The sequence below is a fragment of the Ciconia boyciana genome, chromosome 4, assembly GCF_034638445.1.
Source record: "Ciconia boyciana chromosome 4, ASM3463844v1, whole genome shotgun sequence".
NCBI lineage: Eukaryota > Metazoa > Chordata > Aves > Ciconiiformes > Ciconiidae > Ciconia > Ciconia boyciana.
This window is the reverse complement of record NC_132937.1, coordinates 25,067,832-25,089,498: the sequence shown is the minus strand read 5'-3', so window position 1 is coordinate 25,089,498 and position 21,667 is coordinate 25,067,832. Positions and strand designations below refer to the sequence as shown.

The 21,667-nt window shown below is 41.3% G+C and overlaps 1 protein-coding gene across 1 annotated transcript in view; it reads left to right on the top strand.

The window, feature by feature from the left end:
* The first annotated feature begins 3,291 nt into the window (after positions 1 to 3,291).
* The window catches only part of RANBP3L (RAN binding protein 3 like), a 35,445-nt gene continuing 17,069 nt past the window's right edge, over positions 3,292 to 21,667 (top strand). The window contains exons 1-8 of the mRNA XM_072860435.1: positions 3,292 to 3,851; positions 13,558 to 13,616; positions 13,892 to 13,928; positions 14,536 to 14,613; positions 15,699 to 15,773; positions 16,925 to 16,999; positions 17,655 to 17,779; positions 18,237 to 18,340. Coding sequence (XP_072716536.1) covers positions 3,596 to 3,851; positions 13,558 to 13,616; positions 13,892 to 13,928; positions 14,536 to 14,613; positions 15,699 to 15,773; positions 16,925 to 16,999; positions 17,655 to 17,779; positions 18,237 to 18,340 — 809 coding nt within the window. The 5' untranslated portion in view covers positions 3,292 to 3,595. The remainder of the gene's footprint in view (positions 3,852 to 13,557; positions 13,617 to 13,891; positions 13,929 to 14,535; positions 14,614 to 15,698; positions 15,774 to 16,924; positions 17,000 to 17,654; positions 17,780 to 18,236; positions 18,341 to 21,667) is intronic.

Below are 21,667 nucleotides of genomic sequence, written 5' to 3'. Positions count from 1 at the left end.
ATTGATCAGGAACAGAAAGCGCTCAGCATCTTCCAACATGCAAATGGTCTGTTGATTTATGTCTTTATTCACCATATTATTCAGATTGTTCACCGAAAGCATAAGGGTCTTGATCCTGTAGAAGAGTACACAGTAAGATTATACGGTACTGTATGCATGTATGTAAGCACAATTGAAAACTCTGAGTACTTACAAAATCCGTAGATTACTATGTATGAATACACAGAAGAAAATGTATCACCGAATTATTACTATTAAATTTCTAAGAATTCATTTATTTGGCAGAAATCAATATGTAGTAGATTAAAAAAAGCAGTTATGTCAACTTATTTAGACATTTTTAAGTCTAAAGTTAGCCCACAACTAAATATTCTTGGGATCAGACCAAGTATTAACATGACTCAAAAGCTACCTAAGAGATAGGGAGAGAAAGTAGAAAAAAATTATTCATTTTACTGAGCAGAGATTAAAAACAGATTTCATATTAAGGCCTCTAGTCTAGAGGAATTGGAAAGGGGCCAACAACCCAGCAGCAGCAATTGCAAATGAGTTATTTAAGTCAGTTAAGACGTTGAAGAAGTTGAGAAGTCTTCCACCCTACTAAGTGAATAGTCACTAAAATGGCAAATACTATGACTAATGACATAATACTAATGACAAATTACTGCCTTGAAGAAAAAATCCTTTATAAATACATGTTATGGGATTTTAAATTAACTCTTCGATAATCTCAAAAAATGGAATTGGGCATTACCCCAAACAGTGTGATAACAGCTCTGTTCAGTCTGCAATATGACAGAAAAATGACTGAGATGTTAGGAAACATGTGGAAGAGAATGAAAAATAATTCTGGAGAAATCAAGCATGGCTCTGTGCCATGGGCTTTTGCACAATGTTGACTGTGGGCCACCTCAGTCCAAAGAAGGGTGCTCAGGAATTTGAGGCTCAAGAGCTGCAACGGAAGCAGGAGCAATTCTCAGAGGAATAATGATTGAGAAGTTTTGAACAGTTTATCTCAGGAGATGAATAGAATATGTGATAAAAGTACAAAACAGTGAAACATTGTTCAGAAGCTAGAACAGGACTGTTGCACATACCAGTAACAAGGCAGTATTCAACTTAAACTGGAAGTTTGTAAAATCAAACATGGCAAACAGGTCTCCATGCAGTACAGAGACTGTGGAACTTGCTGACATAAGGCACCCATGAAGTCAAGGGTTTAGTAAGGTTTAGACAAAGGCTGCACATTTAATTGGAGTTCACAAAAATACCTGATACTAACAGTTAAGGCTGAGGGTACTGCACCTTGAATACTGCGTTCCGTTTTGGGCCCCTCACTACAAGAGAGACATTGAGGGGCTGGAGCGTGTCCAGAGAAGGGCAACGAAGCTGGTGAAGGGTCTGGAGCACAAGTCTGATGAGGAGCGGCTGAGGGAGCTGGGGTTGTTTAGCCTGGGGAAAAGGAGGCTGAGGGGAGACCTTATCGCTCTCTACAACGACCTGAAAGGAGGTTGTAGAGAGGTGGGGGTTGGTCTCTTCTCCCAGGTAACAAGTGATAGGACAAGAGGAAATGGCCTCAAGTTGCGCCAGGGGACGTTTAGACTGGATATTAGGAAAAATGTCTTCACAAATGTCAGGAAAGGGTTGTCAAGCACTGGAACAGGCTGCCCAGGGAAGTGGTGGAGTCACCATCCCTGGAGGTATTTAAAAGATGTGTAGATGTGGTGCTTAGGGACATGGTTTAGTGGTGGACCTGGCAGTGCTCGGTTAACGGTTGGACTTGATCTTAAAGGTCTTTTCCAACCTAAACAATTCTATGATTCTACTGCAGCAGGGGTGAAATGGCACACTTCAGGATTTATGCCAACACACCCTGGGGTTGTAATGAGGGAAAATTACTCAACATCTGCCTGCCTTTGGACTTCTTGCATCTATTTCTGTGAAACATCTGATACTGGCTGTGCAGAGAAGCTAGATTAGACTGGGCATATGGTTCTGATGAACTTTTAGCAAATTCCTACCTTTTTGTCTTGAACTATTAGGATTAGAGGCAGTTTAACACCAGACCTGCAATATAATGGCCTGAAATTGCTCCCACTTGAAGAATTTGGGACTGTTACTATTTAAGTGAACAACAGGAGACACAGGCTAGGCTTTATAAACTTGCTGTACAGTGCATCTGGAAGGAGGGGACCGTAACACCTTTTTTTGCTGACACTGCACTTGGTTCATGTCAGCGTGGGAATAATCATAGTGCTTGGCTGCTTTGCTTGATGTTTCATCTTCTTTTTGAAAACAAAAAGCCCAAAAAATCAATACCGAGCGCAGTATCAAAGGAGACAGCTGCTAAGCAAAATCTACAATCTCATTAGCGGGGAAAATACAGGTCCTGCATGATGAAGCCACCAATTAGGGCAGCAGCACCGCTGTTTTTAAGGGGCTCGGCTTTACTAGGTGCATCTTTTGCGACGCGCTGTGTTCCGGCCGGCCGCCCGAAGGCTCCGGTCGCGGCGCCGGGGCAGCGGCGGGCCGAGGCCGGGGACGCGTTCGCGGGCAGCGCGGCGGCCCCTCCCGCCGCCTCCTGCTCCAGCGCCGCCAGGGGGCGCCGGGCGCCGCCGCGCGAAGGTGCCCGCAGGCCGCTGCGCGCGGGCCGGGTCCCCGCCCGCCCGCGGCCGGGCCCGGCTTCCTCGGCCCGCGCCGCGAGCAGCCGCCACAGGCAGCTGCCGGCCTGCCGCCGCCCTTTGCCGGGCTGCAGGCGGCGGCGGACGACAGCGTCCAGCCCTCACAAGCTGGTGAAGGGTCCGTCCCCTCAGAGCCGCGGGGCAACGCCTGCTCGTGATCCCGGCGGCCTGCGGAGCGGCGGGACAGCAGCTGCGGCAGCGCTCGGGGGCTAGTTCGCCGCGACAGGAGCCGAGCCCGCCCCGGCAGCGCTTCCCCTCCCGCCGCCACGGCTGCGCCCGCGGGCAGCCCAGCTCTGCCCGCTGCCCCCGCCGCCAACGGGCACTAACAACCCCACATGCCGCGGCAGCCGCCAGCCCGTCCCCCCGCGGCCCCCGCTCCGCAGAGGGGGTGGCGGGTGGCCCCGGCCCTCCCCACCCGGCACACGCCGCTGCGCCCACCCGTGACTGACCGCCCCCGCCGTCTCTCAGCCGCTGCCGGTAGCCACCACGCACAGCCACTCCGGCCGCTTCCCCGCCCGCCCGCTTATGTTAATCTGCCGGGCTTTACATATCCCCTCCCAACGGCCAGCCCCCGCTAGGAGCTTGCCCCGAGCTGTCACTGTAGCGCCGGCGCGCCCTCACTCCCCCGCGGGCCGCCGCAGCGCTCGCCGCTCGCTCCGTGAAGCGCTGCCCGGCGGGCGGCGTCCCGCGGCGACCCCGGCCGTGGGCGGCGGCGCGGCCGTCACCCTCCGCTGGCGGCTGCCAGGGCTGCTCGTCGCGGGGCCTCGCCGGACTGGTTCTGGGGTGGGGGTGGCCTAGGGAACAGCTAATAAGGCTAAATCCAAAGTTCTAGAGCCAGCTACGGCTTATATGTATGTAATATATACCTATATGATTACATATCCATATATAAAGGTACTTCTGAGGACCTCATAATGAGAAACCAGCCAAGTCCTGCTCGCAAAGGGAATGTTTTATATACAGGTATACAGCACTCCTGTGCAGGCTATGACGTTTCAGTCAGTTCCGGGCACGGTGCGAAGGCTAAGCCTGACCTCCCCAGAAGAAGAGACTGGCCCAGTGACCCCTGGGCTCTGCACCAAGCTGCTCGCCTGCAAGAACAGACCACCCGCAGGCCCTGCCCCGGCTCCTGTAGCGGCAAGTTAAATCCCAAGGAGGAATGCTGTACAGGTAGGTTCTGCTGGCTGATATATTTTGTATGTCTCCTGCGTTCCCCCTGCAAGGAGGTTTCTGGGGAATGGGATAAACACAAAGAATGTGCCCGGCTGGTAACAGTGTTGTGGGTCATGTAAAACAAGAGCTTGGCTGGCTGTAGTTTCTTTATTGCAAATTTTTACTGGTAATCTGTCAGGAATCTCCAATTTGTATTTTAGTTGAAGAAAAGACACTACCAGATACTGTATGTTTGGGGTTTTACTTGTAGAGCACCCCAAAGTGGTCTCTCTGTGTTTTTAAGAGCATTGACTCCCCTGTCATTTGGACTTTCTTCAGCTTTCCAAAATGCTGGGCCTGACAGCGGGTGGGAACAGCGCGCGCTTTCCTGGCCATACCTGGGAACAGCGCTCGTTTTCCTGGCCGTTCCTGCCCTGCCCTGCGCACCTGGGCACTGAGAGCAAAACTGGCCCAGTCTAGCTTCTCAGAGAGACGCCTGACTACAGAGGTGGACAGCAAAATCCTTTATCATCTAGGTAGTCAGGAGGGCCAAGAATTGAGAATGATTTGTATGAAATTGTAATAGTAACATTTTTTTAAGAGGATGCATAAAGGAACAAGTGCTAATATTAAGGACATTTTGTTGATGATGCCACCAACCATTTTTTACCACGCAGGCTGATGAATGAGCTCAAAACAGCAAGAGGAAGCATGCAGTTTCAAGGTCTGAATGTGATGCTCTGACTGATACAGTTCAGAGTGCTTGGGCTAATTTATCGGTTAACCAGCCTTTCAGTTTGTGCCTAGTGTTGAGCACACATAGTCCAATTTACTTCCATGCCTAAAATTTAAGGATATGCGAGTGTTGTTGGATCATGGCCTTATTACCTGTATAGTTCAATTTCTGCACAAAAACCCCAAGTGTTACTTCTATGCTACTTTGTAGGGATTTATGAAATTTAATATTGGTACAGTGCTCTGAAAATGGTAAAGCTTTATATGCCTATGAATTTTATTGGCCTTGCATTTAGTATTTTACAGGGTTTTATGATAGATTAAAAATGCTGAGCAGTGGTATGTTGGAAGTTTCAGTGTTTATAAAACAGTTTTTGGTTACATACTTTGGCACAGCCCCACTGGTCTAGTGACACGGTTACTTCTGGCATTGCATCACTGCTAGAATTACATTGTAGTGATGAGACTCCCAAAAATATTTTCTTCACTCTAATGTTTGAAATAAAGCCAAATGGGTTTCATTTCTCTCAGAAATTATGTTCAAGTATTGCTGGGATAGGGATTTTTTTGTTGTTTTAATGCCTATTTATGACTTGCCCATATAAAGATGAGGACTGTACTCTACAGACATGAATGGGTGTGACACACTGTATTTATAAACACTTGCGGGCTGTCAGCTGAGTTTCCATGGCTGAAGAGAAGTATGTTAATTTTCAAATCCCATATGGCATGCTATAAACCCACAGTGGAAGCTAAGAGTAGTAAATGGAATTGCTTGGGTAAAAGAATCCTTTCCACACTGATCAAGAAAATTGTATTTAGAATCTGTAGCATTGAGAAGAGTGACTGAAGAGAGGGTGAACATGCCTTAAAAAGTTAGGGCCTGATTCTGCACAACTGTGCCTGGATGAAGAATCCTTGCTCTCACTGATGACACTGAAATTATTTCACTGATGACAGTGAAATTATTTATGTGGGTTATTAACTATTTTTACAGCAAAGAATGTGCAAGATTGGAGCCTTAACAGTACAATAAAGCTGTCCTAGGACAAATTCTTCTAGAAGTTTTATTTTGCAATAGTCAGTTGGATGAACTTTTCCTTTCCTTTTCTGAATACGATGAAACGGAAACTCACTTCTTCGATGATGTACTCTCTCTTGATCCAAACAGGGATGTGTGAAGTTATTTATCAGTTCCCCAAACTGTATTTACAGGATGCAATCTGAACCCAAGATAAGCAACATACACTTCGTATTTAATACAGAGTGTTGGAACAGCATGCAGTGCTGTGTTCAGCAATGTCTTCATGGGCCACTGAAGTACAGTCACTTCTGTAGCAAGCACAGCCATGTGGTCAAATGTCTGTTCTGTATGTTTCAGTTCTCTGGAAATAAAATTCTCAACAACATTGTTTTTCAAAAAATTAAAGGCTTTGGCCAAAATTTCATCTCAATATGTTTGAAGTACTTTATTTTAATAATGCTGAAACTATTTATTCTCATAAACCACTTCAGCATGGTTTTGCACCAATTATTTAGAACAATTTCTATTGAACATTTTTGGGAAATCAGGATTTATGAGGACTTGTTGCAAATTTATTGATCACTGACACTCTTCAATAGAAGAGTACTCTAAAAGAAAAAATTCAATTACCTTGCAAGTCTGGAAGTATGACTAAGATACTGACCTTGAAAATTTGTTGCCTGTGTAGCAACATACATCTCTGGTACCTCTGCGTATGGAAAACTCTTCTGATTAGCATTGGAGATTTGGCCAAATTAGAATCTCATTTGATTGATGACCCTGTTTTATTTTCCCATTTTGTTTTTAGTGGTTACTGGTTAAAAAAACCCACCATGTACGTATAATGGATTTAGATGCAAATGAATTAATCAATCTTGTCTCACAATGTCTTAGCAAAAAAAAATAATGTAAATTTGCTTGGAAAATCCTGCCATCTTGGCATTAAAACTCATCTTAATTTTTAAGGGAGTTGTCCTAGAAAGTACTGAATATGCTTCATAAGCAGAAATCAAAAGTGTGAAGGGTAATAAATGAGAACCTGAAAGCAGGTTTCCAGGTCCGTATTTAGCGTCTTAAATAAGTGACCTGGTTTTTCAAAGGTGCTGAGCAGGCAGCCATGCATGTGAATTCCACCGGAGTTCGCAACTGCTCAGCGCTTCCAGAAACAGACCTGTTACTCAGGATCAGCAATGCAAAATTTTTAAAAGCTTTTTCTGTACATCTTAAAGTCGGTCAATTTTATTAAGTTGGATGCCTAAAATACTGTTCTAGGACATCCCCATTTTGCCTTGTGTCACCTTCCTTATTTCAGTTTTGGCAGAGGAAAGCCTGGCTTAGGTAGTGAGGTCACTGAGGGACCTGAGATGTTGGCTGGAAGCCTTGTTGCACTCTCGCTTGGCTGTGAACTGACTCTATTTTATGTTGCAAAGTTCAGTGAGTATTTATAAAACAGAAACCGTGGTTCTACTGCAGGTTTGGCAAATCCTGTTCTTAGCCAGGTTTCTACTATTTTTTCACCTCTTTTTAGATTAAAATGGTCCATCTCTGGAAGTACTGACAGATGTCTTTTTGTATCAAAACCCAGAAACAATATTTAAACATGAGTCCAAGCTTGGATAGCAAAGTATTTCATTAATTTATCCTACTGCATATTTTCACTATATGTCTTTCTCTTCTGCCTGTTATTGCAGTTTTATTATCTGAAGTATAGGTAGTTTTCTGTGGTTTTGCAGCATATTGAACAAAAATTGGTCGCATTAGTACATAGTTTAACTCTGGTGCTCCTTGAGGCAACATGTTACTAGCCAGATAATCAGCTAGCATAGTCAAAATAACTCCTTTTTTTTTAATGGAACTATACTAATTTCTGGATCCATGTCTTCCACTTACATGCTTTCTTTTGCTTTATTTTTTTTTCCTTTTCCATTGTTGCTTTCTTTTTCTTTGTTTATATTGCCACAAAATACCATGCACAATATTTTGTCTTAGTGTTTTTTTCAAGTAGTAGCTGTAAACAGCACATATTCATAAATGGCAGAGGCAAAGCTCTCCCTTGTTTTTTTTTTCTTAGTATTTTAGTAATGTAAAACTACCTCTGGGGATGTCGCAACTAAAGTCACAGTAAATCTACTTTTCTCCTTAACATCTTCCCCAATTTACATGTTCCCATTGAGCTAATTTGTATGTGAAACAAACAAAACGGCGATGTTATGTGCAAGAATTTGTTGTTATTGCTTAACTTTATTTGTTTTGAGTTCTATGGCTTGGGAACCAGCAATCTAAGCTGTAACATCAAAATGCAGAAGTGTTTCTGCTTTTATTTTCGCAAATTATAGCAGTAATATACAAAGCTAGTGAAGTTCATGCTATAGTGTATCAGAGCGCAGAAACTTGCTAATACTATGTCATAGCCTTATCTTTTGATAGGATAAAATTATAATCTGATTATAGATTTTCATGCAGTAGCTTTTGTGTGTTGTGTAACGCTTACTAGGATGTTGCGAGGGAAAGCTGGATGCAGTTAAAGGTTTTGTAAGTCAGTGACATTACTTGGAGATTATACAATTTTCCAGAATCTTATTCTATTTGTGAAAATGATCTTTGATTAAGGAGTTATTTTCTTTTTTTTTTGTGTAAAGTAAAAAGTGTAGTTTCTGTTTCAGAATTAAAAGTTTTCCTATGAGGTGCAAATGGGATTGCTACAAAAACCAAAGAGGTACAAGTTGTTATTTTAGTTTAAGGACTTATGAGAAAAATGCTATTTTTTACAAGTCAGCTTTTGTTATCAGTGTTACAACTTTGTTGGCAGTTATGAACTACTGGGTGGTTTTTTTTCAGGTTTGGTGTGAAGGATTAAGTTTTGTAGCTAAGCCAATGTGAAATATCTGATTTCAGGATTGGTAGTTATTTGTAAAGATCTATATAAATAATACATAAAGTTGTGGGAATAGTAGAAGCTCAGGCAAAATCCAGTGGATTGGCATTAGGCCTTTAAAGAAATTCTCTGTATGAAACTGTTGAAAGAAACAACAGAGACATGAGAATCCTGCCACCTAACTGGTCAATGTCACTCAGTTGACAAATGGAATAAAAAACGCCTATTGCCACCTCTGTGGTGAAATATTTGAAGTACAGTTTTTCATATGGCTTTCAGTCAAGCCTCATTTTAAAATCTAATACAAAGCAGAAAAGCAGAACACCATGTAAAGTGTCTGACCTTACATTTTATAAGGTATTAGGTTAATTTACTGGAAAAGTAGTTACAGCTTTCTTCAACACTGATGGGCTAGTCCCTGAAGAAGGTATTGTCTAGTCACTGAGCAGGAATTAAAAAATCTGGGTGATGTTGCAGATCTCTGACACCACAGAAAGCCCAATTCCTTAAATAGGTACTCAGTTTTGCAATTAGCTAAAGGGGATCACTAACCAATGAAATAGATTTGAACAGAACACAAATTCGACAAATCAATTTCTCTACTTCCTTTCTATAATAGTATACATTGCTAAGACTGGAGGAGAAAAATATGATTCATGTGTAAGAACTGTAGTTGCTGTCAAACTCTGATGCCTGCTTTTTAGCACTTTAATGCATATATAAAATCAGTTTGATTTTTAGATTTGATGGACACTCACAGCTTTCACTGGAGTCAGCCATTCTGAGTGATATAAAACCTTCTCCCGTTATTTTTTATAGATGTAGGTTCTGAACTTTGGATAACAAAATGTGAAAGTATTTGGTATGAATATGAACGAAAATGTTTTCAGACTTCTGACAAGTTTGGTAATGGTGAAGATGCAACAGAATTTATTTTCTTTTGAATCTGAAAATGTAAAAATTAACTGTTTAAAAGTCAGAAGTAAAAAACTTCTATTGAGATCACAAATTCCTATCCTCTTAAAGATCTGAGGGTTTTTTGCTTCGCTTTGGGAGGAAGAGAGCCACAGCACTGTCAGCCACTTTTGACATATGACTTCAGACAAATGACTGCCTGAAAATTGGAAAGAGATTTGGGCTCATATTATCTCCACTGTGTCCTTAGCCCTCAAAGATTAAGGACCATTTATCTGTCCTCGGGCAAAGATGGAGCAACAATAATAACAACTCTAAAATTTTCAAAACCATCAGCGTCCCGCTTATTTTTTAATGTATATATTTTGTGAAGTTTCTACAGCTTTAGGAAAAGCAACAGCAATAAACGTGAAGAGTGGAATGTCACAGCAAAGGCTGAAGGACCCATACACCTCATAGGCAACGCTGGCTTTTGGGATACAAGCAAAGCTGGTGAAAACAGTCTTACATTCTTTCTTGCACGTTGTTCTGACTAGTGCTTCCTAGGCTTAGGCAGCAGCCAGCAATTATTTTTCCCAAAATGCACCTCTGTATTTTCTTTCAAATGGAACTCTATAAATGCTGTCTCCATCCGGGCGTACGCACGACCATCGTTTGCCAATTGCCTGCATGTGCAGTGCTAGGCAGAGCGCTGAGCGGAGGGATGGAGCGGGGATGCCCATGCGGGGTGAGCGGAGCGGAGCGGAGCAGGCACCAGGCCTGCGACCCGGCTGCCTTCCGTGTCGGGGAGCTCAGGTCAGAGCACGTTCGATAGCGCTTCTGCGCAGGACAGGAGGCTGGAGCCAGGAGGCCGTGCCGGTACGATCTCAAACAAGGGAACTGGACATTTCTAATGTGTCTTCCGGGCAAGGGCTTATTTTGAACTCCCAATGCAGCAAACGTTAGGCCAAGACCTTTCTAATTCGGCAGCTTCAGAGGAACTGCAGGGAGGAAAAGGAAGCCCAATCTGTGGTAATTATTCATGGGCAGACAGACAGGTTCCGTGTCTGGACTCTTGGCTGAGGCTGGTGGATTATTCCAGTCCCTGCAGCCAGAGGCAGCCCATTTGGCAGGTTTTTCTGGTAACTTTTCCAACAGCCTCTTTTACCCACAAGTGCCAAGCTGCTGAGGACTGGAGCAGCCCAGTCGTAACCAGGCACTAGCCGGCCTGTGTCTGTCTGCGTCCTGTTGGTGATGAGGACGAGGGCCGGCTCCAGCCCACCCCGTCCGCATCCCTCCCCATCTGCGGGCGCCCGGCCTTGGCTGCCGCTGCCTCTTCCCTGGGACAGCGTCAGGCACTGCCTGGCTGGGTGCCCGCGCCGCTGCCAGGGGAGGAGGGTGCCGAAGGGCCTCTCCTTCTCCCAGCACGCAGCCATCCACCCTGGCAGCGGCAACCTTAGCGCAGAAAATGAAGGAGAGAAATGCAAAGTTGCTCACCAGTGTTAAAATTAGCAGTTGACATGATTGTGGTAACTCCTTGATGGCCATGGGTTACATCTACAAGTAATCCTGCATTTCTGTGGGGATCAGCTGCAGATATTTTGTGCTTGAATATCTGAGAAGTTTAAAATGTAATTGGAAATTGATGCATAGGATACATACATAGTTAACACAAATAGATTTTTAAGACTCTGTTATGAATGGCCTGATTGAGGAGTGAAGATCTTACTGATGAGCTACATGGAATACTTTTCAGGAATTACAAAAAGGTTTTCTTGATTTGGGTAGAAGCAATACAGAACTGTAAAAATGATAAGTACCCATGGGAGCATCAGCAATCTCTGACTAAATCTACTGACAGCAAGAAAGTTTTCCCTTTGGCTCAAAAGCAGTTGATGGGATATGCCTTTTATATTTACTGCAATATGAACATACACATACTTATCTTTAAGAGGTACCATTATACCCTAGCTTCATATGTTTCTGTTGGTAATCAACCAGATACAAATTTTTATTCAGGAACTTCTGGGTTTAAAACTATTACTGGAATTTTGTTGTTTAAATTGTAGTGAACGTTAGGATTGGGATTCGTAGGAATGCTAGGAATTAGGAAGTTCCTTCAAACTTCCTACAGCCTTTTAGCTCCAGCACACGTTAACTCTGTGATAGCAAGTCAGTTCCTTTTTCACAGCAATTCACTCTTTGCTAATTCCATGCTTTGGAGTAGTAAATGTACCTTTAAAAATATTGCTAGCTTCTGAGCTTTGAGAGGTACTGTGGAGAATGTGAAGGTTTCTCTAGTCATGCTTTAATTTTTGTATTTTTCCTTCATTCAATAAGAATACAAGTCCTTTTTTTTTTTTTAAGGAGACAGGAAAAAAGCCTATTATATTGAATAAATCATATCTCAGTGAAATACTATTGTTTATGTCTGCCACTCCCCTCTAGTGAATAGAAGTGGAATTGCTCTGTCTCATGCCATGCCACGGACCCGCAGCTGCAACCGGATTATGGAAATTTTCTTCAACTTTCAGTGACAGAGAATTACGTTTTTTGGAGTTGAACAATGTAAATTTTTTTCTGCTTTTTCTATTAAGGACAAACCAGACCTTCATTGCAAAGCATGCCAAATTTGCTAAATTCAGTCCTTTGCACACAAATAATGTCCAAGTAAATACAAAATTAAGTTCAAGAACAACAGCAAAACTGTGTTAGTTATTACTGCTGTGTCTGTATATTGCTGGATTTGAATAATAGTTTCATGCTTCTTGCCCCAGTTTACATACGCACAGCATTTATTTTAATAATGTTTACTTTTTTCTTGATTGTTGAATACATATTTATTTAGTAATTTTAAAACCTCCATGAGAGGTTGATATTTGCTTTATTAAACCTTTAAGTAATTGATACCAATGCTAGAGTGGTTTGGTCACAGACAGGTGTACAAGCCAAGATAAAAATATCAATCCATATTTTTTCACATGGACATTTTTGTTGAACAGGTAAATATTCTAATATAAAACAGAGGAAGCCAGTGTTATAAAAATGGTGTGTACATGATAAATATTCTGTCAAATGTCAATTAACAAGATATCAAGTGTGACATTTCTCTGGCCAAAGGCCAGTCATATAGCTCAGTAGTCACCCTTGTCTGTCCTTATCACCCATGGAGAGAAATACATGCATTTAGGTCTCCATTCATCTCCTAACGTACACAAATAAAATATGCTCATGCTCAGAAGCTGATTGTTTCTATTAACTGCACGTTACAGACATCTCGGGCTAGTATGAGGTGAATCCTGTATGGGGTGGTCTAAAAAAAATCTGTTTGTGTCTGCTTCTTTGCTCTTTCATTGTGCCATTTATTGGTGTAATAAATGTGTCATTAATTGGAGGTACTGGTGAAAACACTTCTGCTTTCACAATGACAACCAAAGTTAGTCCATTAGAGGTGCACAGGCTGCGAAGGTCTCATTCTTAGCAAAGTAGCCTGAAGGAGTAATGTAAGATGTAGAAGTAGTGAACCCTAAATCAACATAAAATGTGATGTGAGGCAACTGTATGCTGAAATACATTTCATTAAAAAAAAAAACAAAACCAACAGGGATCCAAAGTTGTTCTCAGTCATACCTAAGAAATGCAGAGATATGCCTGACAGTAGAATTTGCTCTATAGAACTTCATAGGTTTATATATAATACTCACACATTAAAGCTGACACTAGGCATTCACTTACCTGAAGCCTAAAGAATCGGGAGTGTGAATGTGGCTGAGAGGCCAAGTGTAACACATTTCCTTGCTTTCCTTTTGGCATCATTTTGCATTTCACATCCTTGCACTTTTCTGAGAACCAAAGCTGCAGTTCACCCTTGTTCTTAAAGGATGGCAGATGTTGTTTGTAAAGGCTAAAAGCACTTTTTTGTTCTTTTGTAACTAAAAGAAGTGTAAAAAAAAATGAGGCCAAATCCTGTGGCATCTAGTTAGGCAAAACTCACACTGGGTTTTGTGGACTCTAGCTTTTTTTTTATTTACGGACTGTGCTGTACATCACTGCAGCTCTATATTCTCTTCCTTTGTAACAAAAAGATAAAGTCCTGTTTGTTATTGCACAGCACTTTGAGAACTGTGGTTGAGAAACTGTGGTTGAGAAGTGCTATTACAGAATTGTTAATAAAAATTATCTCTTCTCTTTTCCAGAGAGATCAGTGCTTGCCCAGCCGACATTTGTTTTTGAAAAGAAGGACCGTCCTCTGAAGGTAAAAAGCTTTTTTTAAGCTTTTTTTTTTTTCATAGTTGATAAAAAATGCTGAGAAATGAGGATTCTATAGACAATGATCCTAGCAGTAATAAAAGATTTTAGCCCAGGTTAAGACTTGTAATAAATGGTCTCAGAATAGAACAAGGAAAAGTAGAAACTAGAAACAAGACTGCTTTTCATGCATATATGCTGGATTGATATACTTTGTGTCCTGGTCTAGAAAATGGCTGTTCTATTCTCCTTGACCTTTCCACACTTATATTTTTTTTCCAGCGGCCTGCAGAAGACCCAGTTTGCAAAGCTGAAAATGGTAATAACCACCTCATTGAAACAGTATAATAATACACTGGGTTATTCATAGGTCTGACTGTTGCCTGTGAAAACAGTGTTTGGACCCTTACTTTGTATGAGCGGGGACAAATCCCTGTTAGTAGACTAAGACTATGTGGGTTGTAGAGCCACCTACTATGTCCTAATATATATGTCCCTGTCTTAAGAATTCTTCCATCTTAACTTCTCATATTTACCAGAAAGCTGAACTCCGGAAGCCCTGAAAAGTGGCCAAGTATATTCATCAGCTCTATGAGCTCCTAGCTGCCCTTTTCTATTTATTTAGGCTACATTATAATGTAACTTCCCATTCTTAATGTCTTCTGAGCCTGTGGGCTCTGAACTGATTCTAAGTGCTTGATCTAGGATCCCTGAATGTAGTAGAAATAAAGAAGACTCCCTAGGTCTTTGTGCCAGGTGTTGACTGAGATTCCAAAGCCCTTGTGCTCTTAGGTACTGCCTTAAAGCTGTTCCTGTAAGTCATTCCTAGAATTGATTGCATTCAGGTTTTAATTCCATATCATGACATTGTGCTGAAATCTCCTGCCAGTCTGTCCCTGCAGAACTTTATATTTACTTTTCTCTAGATTTCATTAGTTGTTCCAGAAAGCGTGCAAGATCATCATCTTTTACTTTCCAGAAGCCTGACTCTCAGTCTAACACAGGTATGATGTTTAGCTCCAGTCATGTTTTAATTACTATAGTTCTATATTCTCAAGTGGTAAAGAAGAGAAGGAATTTTCCTGTCTAAGAAACATTTCTGCACTGTAGAAATGCTGCAAGTCATGAAAACTTAAACAGTGATATAAATTTGCTGGTAATTTCCAATAAATCCCTTTTTAAGTAAAAATATATTAATTTTACATACTTACATAGTATTACATAAAGTACTGAAAAATCTGTATATTTCATATAATTTCCTTGAATTGCTCACACAGTCAAGGGAGGAGGAGGGCTGGAAAGGAATGAGATTCCCTGGTTTGTGGAAGAGATCAGTGTTCCCTGGGCAATCCCTTAAAATTTAAAGCAGTTTCCAGAAGGGCCCCTCCTTCTGTCCCGCCAACAGCTGACCTGGAAGGCCCTTTATGGACTGTGTATTGCTTCCATGGGAAATGCATGCAAGTCACTGAGGCTACTGTGCAGAAGGACTGATCTGTTTTTTTCAGTGTTTATTTAACATACGGACGGGACCAGAAAGTTATTTCTGAATTCAGGCATTAATATGTGTACACTATATTTTGTTTTATTGAGTCCTGTGACACACCTGAATGCGGCTAAGAGGATTTAAGATAAGCTAATTTTGGTTTACTCTGAAAATTATACTGAGATCATACACAGAAAATCACAGATATGGTAGAAATTTTCGGGTATGCATATACTAAAAAATAAAGCAGGATGCAGGAGGAAGCTTGAGTGTTTGACCTCTTGATTGTCCACACTGCTTAACTGATAGCTCACTCCCTGGTTCTGTTTTGAACCTCTCCAACTGGCAGTCTCCAAGACAGAACTGCTACAGAGTGGACTAGCCGTAAGCAGTGTGCCTGAGCCAGGCTGTGCCACTTGGCCTCAGAGACCTCTCTGATTCTGCAGCATAGGCATAACCTAACAGTCTACTTCAGAAAGCTGGTAGTTAGCAGATAATAATTTATTCTACTGCCAATGAAGGCATGACATCAAATTGGCTAACCTTCAAATTAATCTACTTTTTTTTCTCCAAACCAATGATAATTTCAGTCTTTTATCCTTTCAGATACAACTCCCACTCAGAAAAGAGGGAGATCATCTTCCTTTACCATCCTTCCTACCTTCCCTCCCTCCCAGCCAGGTAATTAAAAAAAAAAAAAAGAAAACAACAAACCCAATAAATATTTATGTAGAAAAGCAGGTATTAGCTAAAATAGGGAGGTGTACAGAAATGCTTTTTCTGCAGGACGGAGCTGGAGTGCATTGCACTAGGCTGGTATTTGGACAGGATAGAGGAATGTTTTAGGAGGAGGACTGGCAGATCAATAGAAGAAATGTTTTTTGCATTTGTTGTTAGAGAATCCTGCAGTGCTGGGGAGGAATCTTTGAATAATTTGCAAATAGGCATTTACACAGGGTGGTACAAATTATACTTGAAAAACCAGAATGGAGTTAAAGTAATTACATAAATTAGTTTGCTTGCACTTTTTTGGTGATAGTGCCCCTAGGAATACCGTTTTCTATCCTAGGAGTCTGTCTTCCACCTAATCAGTGACCCTGGGTGCATTCTCCCACTTACCCCTAATGGGAACGATGGAGTGGTCTTAAATCCTAGTCTATGTCTCTTACCAGAGACAGGTCCTCGACAGACCTTGGCATAAAGGATTTCTAAACAATCTTAAGAGGACACAACATTGTTTACCAGCAAACCACACTCTTTCTGCAATGAAAAAGTAGTGATTGTGTGCAGAGTATCAGCTGAGTAATTTTACAGGACGAGGTACATGGTTGCATCACTTTCTGGACAGTTTGGTACCTTTTTTAAAACAGTGGAAGCATCAGTAGTGCACTGCCATCATTACAGTAAGTTATGGAAGCCTTTTTACCAGAACAGGGCAGGGCACATTTATTTATTCCCATGATCTTGGGCCTCATTTACTCATCTTAAAAATGCCTAAGGCTGGACCAGATAGTGTTGCATTTCAATAGCTTTTGCAAACCAGAGCACCCGGTTTTCACAGCTGAAGAAGGATTTTATGAGTTTAAAACATCTGTTAATATCCAAAAGACTTCTGTCTCTGACATAGCCAGCAAACCCATGGTGCTTTGTGTGCCTAAGTCTACCCACCTGTAAAATGGAGACAGTAACAGTTATCTCAGAGATCTTGTTTAGATGGATAGGTTGGAATATTGCTCAGGTACTACCAAAACAGGGAGGGGTTACAGAAACATGAAATAATAATTAAAATTTGTTATTACTCATTATTAAAGTTTAAATTCCTTGTTCTGTAGTAAAGAAGAACAACATATTCATGACCTCAGCTCTTCTTCAAAGAAACCCTGGCTTGATCAAAAGTACAATAGAAGGTAAATGTCATTGCAATATTTGTTCACTGTAGTTGCACAAAGACATTCTTAACAGATACAGGAGACATAAAAATGACAACTCTTCTCTGTGCTGAGTGATAGGCTAAGTATCTTTATGAGGTTCATAAGTTATTTGTTTGACAGTGTAAATATCCTGTGAGCTCTGTTGTGAGCCTCTGCTCTGACTACTTAATTCCTGAGTGGACTGAATATAACCTTGAATAGTGAAATTCCACATTTCTAACTGAATAACTCTGCTGCTGGAGAAGGCAATGAAGAACCCTCTTGGCATCTGCAGGTGCAGGAATAAATTTGAAATACCAGAAGGCAGATCTAACACAAAGCAGTAAATATAAGTATAAATATAAATATATATTTAAATACATAAATACAAATATATTTTATAAATATAAGTAACTATTTTAGTATATAATGCATCACTTTTTATTCAGATAGGATAACAAGGGTTGGTGTCACTGCAGAGTTGTGTATTTTAGAAGGGATTACAATTTTTCAAAATCTGTAGCAAGTAAACAACAATAATGTTATTTAAATATGCTTTGAAGCTTTCAGTTAAAGAGGCAAGACTCATAGGTATGAATTAGATGTGAAGAAAATGTCTCTGTTTAAATATTTTGTCTTTGTATTTTGCAAGGATCCTTGTCACAAACTCAATTGCGGAATGTCATTAGACCTGCCATTTTACAACCCCCACAAGCCCTGGCCAGTCCTGAAAATCCTGTAGTATCTCCAGTAACTAAGAAAGAAGCATGTGTTCAGGTAAAAAGAAAAGTAATTTTACTGGCTAATACATGTTTACAGCTCAAATTAAAAAAAAAACAGTGCTGTTTTGAAGCAGTTAATTATTCCACTGCATGGCTTTTAAGAAAGTTCCCATATCAGTTTCAGTGGAATCGATGGATAACTGACATGGTGTGAACTGTTAAACTCATGCTGACAGTGTTTGAAAAAACATCTTTCCTCTGCAGACTGTCTTAACTTTCACATATCAGGGTGCTGTGGGCAAGTCAGCTTTGGGGGTCTTTTCGATTTTTTTTTAGAAAGTAACATTTTAGCTTTTTGATTAAGGGCATTGTCTTAATACACAGCAGGAGGAAGCTCTGCCAACTACCACATATATATATGTATACCTCAGTGACTCTGGAATTCTAGCAGATCTGTTTATAGCAGAAAATAAGCTTGGTCTAATTAATTAATCTGGTTTTATTATTCCTAGCTATCTGAAGACAGCTCTTATTCCTCAGCTGAGCGTTCAGTAAGTTCCAAAACAGCAGTGAGGTCATCTACTACCATGAATCTTTCTAGCTCTAAAACAACACAGTAAGTCTTTATTTATTATATTTCTACACCATTTTGTCACTTGGCCTATGGCATGCCCTTTTGTCCTACATGTCTAACATGGTACTAAGCCCGTGTTATCTACAGCCACACAGTGCTCACTGGTGTTTGTGTGTGGTGCCAGGATTTGTGGGTACTGAGATGAGCTCCATACACCATAAGAAATGGAATCCTGCCGGGAATTAATCTCTGTGGGACAGTTTGTTTCTCATTAGCAACCCCCAAGCCAGAAACTATTTTGGTTTTCCATCTCATGCAGCTTTGGCAGTTCAAAATATGTCCCAGTTTTGAATGTTTACAGTCATCTTTGTGTCCCTTTGGAGAACTCTCTTCTGATTGTGTAGCTGCTGCATCTCATAAACAGTTGCAGAGAAACTCAGGAATTACCAAAATATACCAGCATATTGGACACAGGAGACGTGAAGAAAACCACACAGGACTGATTTGGAAGACAAGGTGATGCTCTACTTTGTGCACACGCCAGAATTTCTGGCATGAACGATCTGTGACGATAGTGATAGGGTGGCATCTTTGTGCAGACATGGGTTGATCAGCATGGACCTCAGAATTTCTGCATGAGGAAGCTGACTTCCTCGGACTAGGATGTTGCCCCATGCCCTTGCCTCTGTATATGACTGAAAGAGCTCATACTGGTGCGAGAGTGGGCTATTACCTCTCTCTGGAGACTGGCTCATGAGAATGTTAGGTCTGTGGTTAGCCAGCAGGTTATCTTGTGGGTATTAATACGGCTTGCTGATGGTTGATGAGGGTTATTTACCTGGAAGTTGCGAGCATCAGGAATACACCTGAGATCAGTTATGATGAGAGAATGACATTTCAAAACTGCTGGGGCCACAGATACACATTTGTGATGTTGCCTCCTTTCCCCCTCCCACCCAAAGAGGGCAGAGAACATGTTAACTGCAAAGGAGTCTGTTCCAGTCTTATTCAGGGCTGGATGGGCCACCTTTATGGTTCCTGCACACAACATTTGGGATGCACAGTGCCGGGGTTCTGAGGAGATAAGGGATTTTACATGCACAGACAGCTTAGATTCTTAATCCTTATCAACAAGAAGGGCATCATTAGAGGGCAGATGCTCACTCTGATTTTGGAACAGCCAGTCTGTCCTTTTCTATCACAATTAATGCTGTGATGATGCCTTGTGAGGACAACATGGAGCCACACAGCATGCTGGATTTTTAGCAGATTCAGAATGATGGTAATGCACATACTGGAAAAGCTAAAGGGAAGATGGTACTGACTTCAAAATCAGTTGGTATTGATACTCCAAGTCTATTTACCTTCTGTCACCTGCACAGTATCTAGGAAAAGATAGGTGACTGGCTTTCTCTTGTGAAGTAGATGGATAGAGAAATGCAACACAGTGTTTCAGTGCTGACAAGTTACAAGACTTAAAAGTGCTTATGGCATTTCTTTTCCTTTTCTTTTTTAAAAGAGGAATTGCTAATCTGCTTGGAGTATTTGTGCCTCATTAATTCTGTATACCGCAATTGTGGTAAATGTTGGTTTATTTGACAAGTTGAAAACTAATTTAAATACAACTACGTGCTTACTGCTCTTCCGAGATTGCAGGGGAGTGTAAGTGCTATTCTTCTGATCCGTATTAAGTGATTGATGCTTTAAAATACTTCAGTGAAATCTTTTTGGCATAGCTGTTTTCTCATAGATACCTTGACAACAAGTATTCAAACAAATAACTTAAACTCCATATGCATGCTAAACGATAGTGAACATTGCAGCCAGACCTGCTCATTGCTAAGAAAAGATTTTTTTAGATTTGTTTTTAATTATCAATCAAGGTGTAACTATTGACATTTATCTACAAAAAATAAAATGCAGAGAGAGACTCAACATCAGGGATTGCTGCTGCCTGCAAATGTCCCTCTTACTTTCTCTCCTCTTCCACCTCTTCTTCTCTGTGTGATAAGGATCTGTAGAGATGAATGAAGATGGTTTGTTAGCCTGCTGCAGTTGCTGCAGCTGTCCATGTCCCAGGAAACCACCAACAGTTCAATTTCCCGAACTGGCTGTAGTAATGAACTGAAAAGGAGAAATCTGCAGTTTCTTGAGTCTGATTAAAAGCTTGGAAAGGAGATTGTGTCGTAAGTGACAGAAATACAATGCTGGGAAAGCACAGGCTTCTGGTCATGTATGCAGCTTTGCACAAGGATTTGCTTGGAAAACTGCAAGGGTTCAAGGCCAGCACCGGAACTGGCAGCTACTCATACCCTTCTGGACACTCTGAGAAGGACAGTACCTGGATCTACTCCCTTTTCATAGTGTGTTTCTGGTATCTTATCCACATTTCTCCTGCTCCCATTCTTCCTTGTTAGTGGTCATTCCCTGAATTCAGTGCCTCTGTTTTGCATCTCCATGGCAATGTCAACCCTGGCACACTTTGTTCTTGTCCTGCAGCAACATAAGGATATTGAGGTTTTAGTAAGACCTTTAGGCTGGCGCTTCCAGTTAACTGTCTGGAAAAAGAAAGATCCTGCACTGATTACGTTTTCCTTACATTTCTGAAAATAATCAAAATGCATTTCCCACATTATTTATTTGAGACGAGGCTCTAGTTTCTGGTTTCTAGCTCTTTTGGAGTGCCACCCTTACTAAGTTGCTACTGGAGCAGCCTAGAAGTAGCAGATGAAATTTCAGGATGGAAACTGATCACAATTCAGTGAATTTTAGTGGGGAGTTTTCTTAAGGATAAGAAACTCATTAGTTTAAACACACTTCAGATTTCCTGTTCATGGCCCAAAACACGTATGAAAGGCTTTGAGGCTGAAAAGAGACAGATTTTGATTTATCTTTCTTTTTTGTTCTTAGTCTTAGCAACACATCAAGCATGAGAATGTCAAGGGATATATTTTTCCTTAATTGTAAAATGGAGATAGCTTGTACTTGGGAATTCCTTCAGCCTCAGTGAAGAGATTTCAAGCACACTGTAGTTGTGAACACAGAAACTAAGTTTTAGAGGCAATCATCAAAGTTCTGGTGACAAACCCAGCTTATTAACAGGAATGTCCTCTGCATGACGTATGTGCTGTTAAGCCCTCCCAAGGATGATAAATGATCTGAAGAGCAGATAAGTGGTGCTGAAGTATATAGTTTGTGACAGAACATCAGATCCTCTTCCTGCCAAATCGTCCTCCTGGAACAGAAAGAGACAAGAACTTGGATGGTTTTGCTTTTGATAGCAAGAGATGCAGTGATTAAGCTCTACAGAAAGGATGAACAACCTATAAGCCTTTTGTGGGAAACAAACAAACAAACAAAACCAACACA